General features: G+C 32.4%; 1 protein-coding gene across 1 annotated transcript; it reads right to left on the bottom strand.

Moving 5' to 3' along the window:
• Positions 1-8912: 8912 nt before the first annotated feature.
• LOC111058876 (BTB/POZ domain-containing protein 3) lies at positions 8913-10644 on the bottom strand. The gene has a single exon (XM_022346457.2). It carries the CDS (start codon positions 10336-10338, stop codon positions 9076-9078), a length of 1263 nt encoding a protein of 420 aa, XP_022202149.2. The 5' UTR covers positions 10339-10644; the 3' UTR covers positions 8913-9075.
• Between the last annotated feature and the right edge of the window lie 1963 nt (positions 10645-12607).

Genomic DNA, 12607 nt, shown 5'->3' with positions numbered 1-12607 from the left:
CCTTCTTCTGAAAAATGGCTTGCTACAAGTACTGTTGTCGTAGAGTTTTGCTCTAAATCATTTTCGTTTATTAATGTTGTAGATTGAGTTTTATATAAAATTTTATGCTGTTTTGGTCAGATTTAGTTGTTAATGTAGTAAAGCCAATAGCCACTGTGTTTCAACTGTAAACTAGATAAGTATTTTTAGTTCGTAATAACTCTGAAATCATTAGGCTTGTAAGTTATTGTTCTTTGTATATTTCTGTGTTTTGCCAAAATTTTCATCTGAAGATTATAAGTTAATTTGCTCTGAAAACTGGATTTCTCATTCATAGGCAATAGATCCATTCACAGTTTATCAAGAATCTATTTTATTGGAGCCGACAACTTTCCTTAGGTGATAGGTGTTAAATGCTATTCCAACCGTTTAAGGAAAAATTGGTAGCACGGCAAATGTTACCCCTGTGGTGGGACCGAATTACAAAATAAATATGTCCCAAATGGTACACCATGAAATCCCTGGTTATAGAAATTATTAGTAGATAGATATCTTGATAGGTTATGAATGGTTTGTTGCTGAGTGGGAGGTCGGTTCAAGAGAGATCAAGTTTTAATGAATCAGTGCATATTACAAAATGGCAAACATTAAAAATGATCTGAATCTTATAGCATTCTTAACACAAAGGTTTGATAAGCTAGATGCTAGATTTGATGAGCAAAATGCTAAGTTTAATGCTAGATTTGATGAGCAAAATGCTAGATTTGATGAGCAAAATGCTAGATTTGATGAACAAAATGCTAGATTGATGAGCAAAATGCTAAGTTTAATGCTAGGTTTGATGATATGAAGCAAGAATGTACTAATATAAGACTAGAGCAGGTTAGTATAAACCTTCTATTGAAAAGTGCACATGAAACATTGAAAGATGAAGATGAAGATGAAAACAAATTGAAGCAGGATGATAGTAGTGTTAAGTTACAAGATCAACTCATTCAAGTTTCTGAAAATGTAGGCCTAGTTACTGTTGTTGAAAAAGTCAACCCAAATGAGATAGTAGAATTGAGTAAAGAAGTAGGTAGGGAGTTGTCTTCATTGAAAGTCAACTATCAAGAAAGTACTATTGCTACATTGAAGGTTAGGAAAACAGTAAACAAATCAAATGTTTCTATGGATCAGATTACTACATCGAAAGTTAGGAAAACAGTAAATAAAATGAATGATTACATGAGACAGGTTTCTGTAGAGGTTAGGAAAAATGTAATCAAAATGAATCTTGCTTTGAGTCAAGTTGATGAGTTCAACTTTCAACTGAAAATTGAAAAGGTGTATGCAATGCATTCTCAAGTGAACATGACGAACTTTTGTAGGCAAAACTGCTTGGTTGAAACTAATGAACCCATGAATAAAATCATGCTATTGAAGAAAACAAAACGCAAAGTTTCCATTGATGTATTAGTATTCAAAGGTTGTTTCAAGTTGCTTATTTACAAGATGATGACAGTGAATCACATGATGAAAGGGTATTCCCCAACACACAATGATTAGGAATCCTGTGTCATGCCGGGATTCAGAATAGCAATGACCGTAAATACTACGTATGGTAAGAGTCCATAATTGTATCTTTTTTCTTTCCTGTAGCCTATTTTCTTGGCCCTTAATCTTTTCAATTTTCGATTCTTTCCTGTCTTTGTGTAATATTCAGTAAATTTCTTCTATGAAGCATATCTTAACCAATCTTGTCCATAGTCATTTAAATTTGTATTTTTTCTGAAATAATATTAGAAGTTGAAATAGTAGCTTATTTTCCTAATCTTTAATTGTTGATAAAACTTAACTTTTCTAAAATCTATCCATTGTAGTGTAAAGAATTGTGTGCTTGTGATATATTTTTTCATCATGTATCACTTATGTGAAGTGTATCAATTTTGTGTGTGTTGTTTTAGGGAATTTATTTACCCAGTTTTCTTTTTCTCTTGTTTGTATTTTTTAGGGAACTTATTTACCCAGTATTTCATCTTGATCATCTTTGTATCATAATCTTGAAATGTTTATACTTATTATACAGTCTTTAAATTTTAAATTATTTTAAAAAATAATTGGTTTAATTTAAAACGTTGTGTTATATTATCAATTGAAATGAGTTAAAGGCTAAAATTTTTCTAAAGTGTTTTGTAATTGATATTTTTTTTTAAATTTTAAAACTGTTTGTTCTATAAATTTTGATATGATTGATTATCGTTTGAAATGGATGCTGGAGTGTATGTAGAATTTTTAGTGGGGTTTGTTGATTAGAATTTTGCTGGTATGTGATTGTTTTTTGAGATGGAAACCCATTATTGCCTAAAGAAGGAATAACAGAGGTTATGACTTAGAGAGGCAGTAATGAGATAATATTTTTTGTGTTGATTACTTATGTTGATTGCCATAGATGCAAAATAATGATTAATAATGTTGATTGCCATAGATGCAAAATGATGATTACTTATGAATATTGTTTGCCTTTGAAGCAAAATATTATTGATGTTTTGAATGGTTTCTTGTTTAATGATTGATAGTAAAGTTTTGTCATGAAATGTAGTTTGTGTTTAGAACATTGAAGAGTCGAAATAAACTATAGTATCCAACAAACGATGATTAATAATATTAAATAATTTGCTTTTTATACAATTTTTGAACAAAATTAAAACTAAATAATTTTGAAACCCTGAATGATAAATCATAAATGTGAAATGAACATGCTATAAATGAAATGTTATATTAAATAATAATGAAATGCAAATATATTATGAAATGATTGAATAGAAGACCAAATGTCTGAAATTATTGAAATATGTATTGAAATTAAATTTTTGTTGTGTTGTTATGATGTTTGTTTTTTACAATTTTGATAATGATACAGGGTGTTATGAAATTCTATTTCTATTTTGAAGAATGGATTAAAATTTGATATTTGAACAGTGAATAGATGAAAATGAATTTTTTTTAATTTATCATTGATATGTCCATATTTCACAATTTATGTATTGCTGACTGTATAATAAGATGTTAACAAATTTCAATTTCATAGATACTTAAAATAATTTTTATGTGTATTAGATTGTATTGATAGCCTAATCAAGTTTTTCTTTTTAGTTTATAAGCATTTTAAGATAACAGGTACAGCACAGACATTAACATTGAAATAGTTATCATGTGAATCTCGAAATCAGTAACAAGTGAACGCCATGAAGAGTGTTAAGAACATTTGGGTGATTTTCAAACTAGTGTGACATAACTACGCCAATATCTACGCCTAAATCTACGCTGCGGCCTACACCAATAACTACGCTAATGTCAACACCAATAACTACGCCAAAATCTACGCCGATGCCTGTGCTGATGTCAACGCCAATATCTACGCCGATGCCTGCGCCGAAGCCAATATCTGCGCCAATGCTGATGCCAAAATCTGCGCCAATGCTGATGCCAAAATCTGCGCAAATGCTGATGCCAACAACAAAAATCAATGCCAATGCCTGCGCGAATGCCAATAGCTACGCCAATGCCAAAAATCTGCGCCAATGCTGATGCCAACAACAAAAATCAATGCCAATGCCTGCGCCAATGCCAATAGCTACGCCAATGCCAAAATCTGCGCCAATGCCAACAACAAAAATCAATGCCAATAGCTACGCCAATGCCAAAATCTGCGCCAATGCCAACAACAAAAATCAATGCCAATAGCTACACCAATGCCTGCGCCAATGCTGATGCCAACACCAAAATCAACGCCGATGCCTGTGCTGATATCAATGCCTGCGCAATGCCAATAGCTACGCCAATGCCTGCGCCAATGCAATGCCTGCGCCAATGCCAATATCAACGCCGATGCCAAAGCCGACACAAAGCATACGCAAATAGCAATGCCAATGCTTATTGCTGACTCTGTATCTCAAACTTCAACACTACTGCATTACCTGGAGGTAATTGCCATCCATGTTCACATTCACAACTTTGAATTCAGAAGAACAGTCACAGTATCATGAAAGAATTGATTCAAAAAATCCTCTCCTAAATTATTCCTGTATGCAGAACTCTAAACCTTGAAAGCTGAAAATATCAAAAAACCAAACCTTACCTAAATTAATCCTCACCTAAATTAATCCTGTATGCAGCGTCTATCTCTTTTCCAAAAAAGAATTACATTGTCATTTCAAGCCTGAAATGTACATTGTATAATTACAAATATGATACAAAATTTATGTGACTCTGTATTGAATTTGGAATGCAGCCGTCTACTACAAACATGAAGCAATGCTAACTGAGATGTCACCTGTATCGAGTTTGGTATGCAGCAGTCGACTACAAGTATCAGCCCAACACTACGTGCATCCAGATCAGCCCAACACTAACGTCATCACATTGGAGTCACACTTAACTGAAAATCATACTGAGTGCCTTAACGGACTGTTTTCCAAAATGTGCATCAATAAAATCAACCGCGGCAATAGTGAAAGAAATGAACATTTTTTGATTTATTGAAATTTTATGTGAAAATTAAATGTAACAATTCATCAATTCATTTAAAAAATAAATAATAATAATAATAATTTTTTTTATTCAACATACTAAATTTTTTTTATGCAATAAAAATTAAATTTTTCTATCTATTAAATTTATGTGCAATTTCAAAAAACTATTCTTTACATATTAAACTTTCTGTTGAGATATTTTTCTTTAAATTATAAAGCTAAATCAAAAGTAATATTGATATTCTATATTTTGAGATATTGTTTGGAAACATATAACAAACGCTATTGATGAATTTTTATAATAATTTTCAATATTTTTGGATGACATGTATTGTTTTTCTAGAAAAAATTGTTACTGTTCTCAAATTTAAATTTCAACAATTTTCATTAGGGTCAATGTAAATTTTTTCTTTAAATTTTCAAACAGTAAAATTTTTTTTATGTCAAGAGGGGGTATTTGTAATATTACATTTTTCTTCTCACATTTGAATCGAATCTTCAATTCGAGATCTATGGAACTTTATAGTAAATGTCAGAGTTATCAATAGACGGATAAACTTTTTGATGGAGAATTTATTATCGTAAATGTTTGTTGCATTGTTCCATAATGTCACCGAGGCAGGGTTAACAAATAACAGAATAAATCGTTTATTTAAATAGAATATATGTATAAAAATTTAAAATAACATTTTTAAAATAAAGTTTTATTGAGAACAGATGTAGAATGTGAATTCTAAACTTGTAAATTATAATTTTTTGTGACGTGTCTGTAATGTTGGAGGCGTTGTCTTTCGTGACTGGCAATTTGTGTTTTTTCCTGTTCGACCTTCTTCTGAAAAATGGCTTGCTACAAGTACTGTTGTCGTAGAGTTTTGCTCTAAATCATTTTCGTTTATTAATGTTGTAGATTGAGTTTTATATAAAATTTTATGCTGTTTTGGTCAGATTTAGTTGTTAATGTAGTAAAGCCAATAGCCACTGTGTTTCAACTGTAAACTAGATAAGTATTTTTAGTTCGTAATAACTCTGAAATCATTAAGCTTGTAAGTTATTGTTCTTTGTATATTTCTGTGTTTTGCCAAAATTTTCATCTGAAGATTATAAGTTAATTTGCTCTGAAAACTGGATTTCTCATTCATAGGCAATAGATCCATTCACAGTTTATCAAGAATCTATTTTATTGGAGCCGACAACTTTCCTTAGGTGATAGGTGTTAAATGCTATTCCAACCGTTTAAGGAAAAATTGGTAGCACGGCAATAGACAAGGATAGACATACCAATATTAATCAAATACTGTCATTATAACGTGGACCTCACTCTAAATAAATAACAATAAAACTTCATACTGCGCAAAAAAATTCAATATTGGATGAACTTTCCAGTATTGTAATTAAAACTAAAATTTATTCAACTTTGTATCGTTAAATTTGCTGTGTTAATTAAAAATAGTATCTTAGCTTACAAACTGAAAAATACATACAACAAACCGAAACCTTTTCTCACGGTCGATCGCTTGAAAATTCACTTAACGGTTAACCACCGTTATATGACGTCATTGCATTGACATAGAATTCGTTAATCGTGTCTCGTTTCATTGGTCCGTTAGATCTTAGATGACATCATTTTACAGCGATCAAATGTGATCGGATTTTCAATTTTTTATTATCTGGCCGTTAAACTATGAGAGAATCAACATGAAATGATAATATTCCGGTCTCACATACCTCTATTAAATTCAACCGCCATAAATTGATGTCAACGCACTGACGTACAATTCGCTCATTGGTTATTTTAGCATTAAAAGTAAATTAAATTAAGTAAAGTAAATTATCTTAGCATCGTTTGTATTTGATGACATCATTTTATGGCGGTTAAATTTGATAAAGATAACTAGCCTACAAAACCAGGTTTATTATCTGGATTATCTATAATTTTAACGTAAAGTTTTTGGCCGACAAAAGATCTACTTCAAATTGAAATCATCAGCCACTTCTATTAATAAATCATAATATATTTATTAATTTTCTCATACACACATGCAAAGTAATTGAAGTAGTATAGTGCTGTTTTTTAAGGCGTGGTTAGACCAAAATAGCGAATGCTTGTTTTTGAGCAAAGATTAATAAAAATCTCGAAAACCCCAGTTTAAACGCTCTAAACCCATGAGAACTAACATTGAATTCATGGAGACATAATTTACCGTGCTTCTTATTGACCGAACGTAGTGAGGTCTATGTTTCAACTCGGATTCTCTTTTGTCTGTCTGTATGAAACGCTATTACGGCCAAACGCGTTGATAGAATTCTATGAGATTTGGCAGGAATATTCGTTTTTCAACTGCGCGTCAATGTATACACAAGGTTTTTTTTTGAAATTTTGCATTTTAAGGATAATATAAAAAGAAAAGGAATTCCTCCATACTCTGATATCGCTATTATATTATCTACTTTGAAGATAGGATTAATCAGACTATAGAATTATTCATAATTACATTATTATTACACAGATGTCTGGCCGTGTCTTTTTCTATAAGGTAGAGTTTCAATATTTCTTATGATGCGTGCCCATCATGATCAATATTCTCAGATTTTAAAAACAAATCTAATAGGTGATTGAAAATAAAATAAAAAATGATTATATGAACTAAATAATGCTGAAGAAATTCTATCATTCTTGATTGAAAAAATAATTTTTAAATAGTTGAGAAATATTATCATGTGATGGAAAGATTATCACGGAACTGGAAAAATTATCTTATGGGATACAAATTCAAACGAGAACTGAGTTTATTAACATAAGTGAGTTTTTGATCTTGATGAAAACAAATAACAGTTTTTAATAGTAAATTATGATTCAACTGAATCAACTAGAACAGGTGACATCAGATACTTGTGGATGAGAAAACTGCGTGAGGTCTACTGCTCACAGAACTATTAGTATATTATGTCAGGTTGTTTCTATGTGTTTTATGCTCTAGAATTTGTGGTGCTCTAGCTCTATTGTTCGGTCTAACCCCAGCCTAGAATGTTTTGTAGAACTGAGAACTGGAGAAATTGAGAACTTTTTATAGAAAATTATTTGTGGACAATATTTCGTTGATAACTTTGGTGTGAACGCAGCTTAAAACCATGTTTACACCAGATTTGTCATTTTGTTGATAATTTTATTGTAAACGCCATGTTTACACCAGAGTTGTCAACAAAATGTTTTTTTTTCAAAATATTTGTCAGTTCTTTCTGTAGAAAACAAGTTAAATGTTGCTGTACTTTTCAAGAAATTGTTAGAAATTACCGAAATTCGTTCAAATCTCAGTTGACAACTCTAGTGTAAACTTGGCTTAATACTTTCAGAGTGGACCTACCTTTAATAATTCAATTACCTTTAATGAAATATTCTAATGTGGACACATAAATCTTGAAACAAAAGAATACTTCTATAAACGTTTATTTATAAAAACTATTTTTCCAAATTCAAACAAATTTCTGGCAAAGTACAAAAAATACATTCCATGCATGAAAGACTGTGTTATCAACAACTATCGGAGAAGACATTTTGTATTACTGAAGCTGCGTTTACACCAAAGTTATTAACAAAATTTTTATTTTTCCGTCCTTATAGATTCTATTAGATTGAATGGAACTTGACAAACACAATAATTATTTATTTATTTATTTATTCATTCATAAATGGAGACAACGGGGGTCACCCCAAATCTGTCTCCTTTACATATTTGTACAATACAATATTGAGATTAAAAAAAAGGAAAAAATAGTTGTAATATTATTGATAATTTAATAATAAGAAAAATATTAATAGGAAAATTAATGTATAAGAAAAAGAAGAAAATGACAAAAAAATACAATGAGTACAAAAACTTGTAATCTAGTTGAAAAAGAGAAAAAAACTTGATAAATGCAAAATTGAAAAAAACAACGATTGAATCAAAATATGATCAGAACTACTTATATAAATAATAACAAAATACCGTACCTCTCGCCCCAAAACCATGTGCACAGCCACACCCATGCATCCAAAAGATATTTTTAACATCCACCTAAACCATACTAGCGTATAAAACTTTGCGGAATCTAGCACGATATGTTCATCATGTGTATGATAAGTTATGTTCAATGTAATAGAATCTATAAGGACGGAGAAATAAACATGTTGTTAATAACTTTGATGTAAACGCAGCTTTAGATTGAAAACTGATATGGAGTTTATTTTTAATGCCGGAACTGTCATATAAAAATAAATTTTCACTATCAAATTTTATAAAACTTTTAAGTGAAAAGGCACTCACATTATTTGATGTGGCTTCAAATAATGTGAGTGCTTTTTCACTTAAGAGTTTTATAAAATTTAATAGTGATAATTATAGTGGAAACAAGATGGATAACCAACAACACACACAAAAAATAAATTGATTTTCTAATAATAATAATAATAAATTGCAGTTTATTTTTACATAAAACGTTCATTTTGCAGATTACTTATGGTGATCACTACTTGATATTATAATATTTCTAATATTGACTGATCATATCATAACTTACAGGAAACGAGCATAATTATGGTCCCTCATAGATTAATTTTCTTGACTATGAATGTACCCTCAATAACGACTTGATTATTGCCACTTTTCATAAAACGTCCATTTTGCAGTTTACTTATGGGGATCACTACTGGATAAATACATTTCTGTACAGTGGAATCTGCTGAGTACACAAAGTCATTGATCTCATTCTCAAACACAAGGTCATCAGATGTATTCTGAGCTAAAATTCTGAATTTGAATTTGATATTGAACATTGCTTTCAAACAGTAGTGGTACGTGCTCAATCTAAAATAAATGAAACCATGTTTGTATTCCCAAACTCCCGACAAAGGATAATAGCAATTTATTATATTTGTTAAGTTACATGATTCTGATGAACTATCTACTTTGTCGATTGGAACTACAAATCTGTGAGTGCTTTTTAAATAATCAGATTGAGAACGATTGAATTCACGAGGCTGCTCTATCAATGAGATACTTTCTGGCACCGGCTTGGATGATAATTTGATCTGGTTAAAAGCAATAGCGTGCTTTTCCTCGTGACTGAGCAGTCTAGACTCGGCTACCCTAGTTACAAACTCCTCCCCTTTCATTGTGAAGAACCGTATGTGTTTCTTGAGATTGTTGAAGCTGGAAGCAACATCGCAGTCCCCAATAGCTCTGCGCTCCACTTCAGCCAGAGCCCACCGTTCGAAGTTATCGAAAACCTCGATCTCAGAGTTCAGTTTCAGCGCTGGAGATTCCAGAATCATTTCGATCGTCTCAGGTTCGGCGTAGATGAAATGGTCACTATCGACCACCTCGTCAGTTTTCTCCTGAATGATTTTCATGCACAAGTCTTTGAACTCGGAGATTTTGTAGATTTTACAGATATCGCAAAACTCGAGAACCTCTGACGCGTCGAGTTTCTGCTCGATAAACTCAGTGCACACATTGCTAAGCTGTGGAACCAGGTATTTTCGAGCTGCTATGTAGGTGGAGAGAGCGTGTAAAGCCGATATAAAAGCTATTTCGCCAGTGTAAATGAATGTCTTCATACCTTCGAATCCCTCCGCACTTAAATCTTCAACTTTCACCTGTTTATTCTCCTTTAGGAGGCCGAAAAACATCGCCTGGAACACTTCACTGGCTGCACTGAGAATCACTTTATGTCCTTTGATGATTGTTCTTTGAGGACCCACTACGAAATGACAATCACTGTTCGTGTCGCTTTCGGCCAAACGTTGAAAACGTTTCTCGAAAAACGTTTTTTCCGGGTTGGGATCGTTATTTCCATTAGCACTCATTGTTTAATAACAAACTGACGAAAACTATAACAATAGGAATAAAATATAAACAAACTTTGAAACTGAATGGTTATAAACAAACTCTGAAACTGAATGAACAAGTGCTAGCTATATCGTATTCGTCAGTAAACAATCATCAATAAACTTTGGAACTAAATGAACAAGTGCTAGCTATACCGTATTCGTAAATTAACAATCATTAACAAACTTTGAAAGTAAATAAATATAATTTATTGCTAGCTATATTCGTCAGTGAACAAGCATCAACAAACTCTGAAACTGAATGAAGAAGAGCGTACTGTTCAAGCAATATTCAGTGAAAATTGATAATTTTTGATGAACTGATTGTTATCTCCTGAGATAAACTTGGACAGGAAATAGAACCACTACAGAAACCGTCATTGTAGTCTCAATATTATTATCGTTCTGTCAGTTGAATGCGCCACTACATTTAAAATTAACTATGGAATCTTCAACGATTCAACGGAATCATCAACGGTTTTATTCACGTTATCAAAATTCAGCGAGTTGGAGAAATGAGAGAGAAGGGAATAGAGAGGAGAATGAATAGAACTGATTGATGAGTCAGCTCACAAGCATATCATAATGGAACGGAACAAACATAATTTTTTATTAATATTTTTACTCCCAACTCAATAAATTGTAATTAACTCAAACTCTATATAATTTAACTTGTATTTGTATATTAATTGACAATGCACTATTGATACAAATATATGTAGTGTAATAGAATGGTATTATAGTGTAATATAGGTAGTGTAAAATAATGTGTGAATAGATAATGGTACGGAACATACATTATTTTTTATAAATACCATATATTTTCACTATGAACTCTATAAATTATTGTAATGTATTATTGTTTATTGTTTTTCAAGGGACGGATTCAAGGACCAAAGGTTCAAAGAACCCCACACGTCAACCAAAGCTTATTGTGTTCCCAAGTAGTATGTTAGTTAGGCAATCCAATACCTATGTCCTTTACAAGAACCAGGAGTTTTTCCCTATACTAACATTCCATTCATCACCTGGTTGCTTGTCGCAATCCAGTGTGATATGCTTGGCAGTCTCTTCAGACGGATTAGTCCTCGTGACCTACGTGAGTTCCACTCCTGGCTTTTTTTGTAAGTCCTTCCACTGAGAGAGGGGACGCCAAACTGCCTCTAGGGCGCCCGGCCACCCTCGACTCAGCCTCTTGACCCACATTTGTGCCTGGAGTTTCGCCCATCTCTGGTCTCTTGGGGTTTTCTTTTTGTCCCTTCGAAACTGCCCTGATGGGGCAGATCCCGTGGGATGAAGGCAAGGAACCGTGGGAAGGCAAGGAAACTTCTGGAGTTGCCTTGAGGTCCATTTTAGTCGCCTCCTACGACAAGCATGGATACTGTGGGTGAATTCTGGTTTTCAACACATTCTTGAGTACGATGATTGACTCAAAGCTCCCCCAACCCACAGGGGGCATTTTTTTTAACAATGGGGGCAATGTAACTCGAACTCTACATAATCGAACCTTTCCTTTGTGTATTTTACGATACACTATTGAAACAAATATAGTGGAGAGAATGTGTGAAGAGAATTAGTTTTGATATGAATTTATGTAGCTTCTTGTGTAAAAGCTATATTTATTTTTGCTATTGTATTTTGATAGTGAAAAAAACACTCACATTCTTTTGGTGTGGCCAAAGATGTGAGATGCCAAAGGTAGCCTATGCTTCACCAAAAGAATGTGAGTGTTTTCTCACTATAAAGTTATCAAAATATAATATTTATTTATTTCTCTGTCATAATAATGACCCATGTCAGAGGAAAAAAATGGAAAAAAACCATTTACAATATGGAAATCAGTCTTTTACATACATGGATTAATTGACTGGGCGAAGTGAGGTCTCAGATTCAAGTCGACGGTTTGGCATTTCTTTTAATGTTTAAATGCTTATATGTTGCGCATTTACGGCGAAACGCGGTAATAGATTTTCATGAAATTTGACAGGAATGTTCCTTTTTTAATTGCGCGTCGACGTATATACAAGGTTTTTGGAAATTTTGCATTTCAAGGATAATATAAAAGGAAAAAGGAGCCTCCTTCATACGCCAATATAAGAGTAAAAATCAGACTATAGAATTATTATTCATCACAAATCAGCTGACAAGTGATTACACAGATGTGTGGAGAAGCCAGTCTATTGCTGTATTTCCATAAGGTCTATAGTTTCAATCAGGTACTTGTGGATGAGAATACTGCGTGAAGTCT

Source organism: Nilaparvata lugens, chromosome 7, assembly GCF_014356525.2.
Source record: "Nilaparvata lugens isolate BPH chromosome 7, ASM1435652v1, whole genome shotgun sequence".
NCBI lineage: Eukaryota > Metazoa > Arthropoda > Insecta > Hemiptera > Delphacidae > Nilaparvata > Nilaparvata lugens.
Note: the sequence above shows the minus strand (reverse complement) of the source record. Positions and strands in the feature narration are given on the sequence as shown.

Coding starts and splice junctions, on each gene's coding strand:
- LOC111058876 (XM_022346457.2), bottom strand. CDS start 10,338: ATGAGTGCTAATGGAAATAACGATCCCAACCCGGAAAAAACGTTTTTC.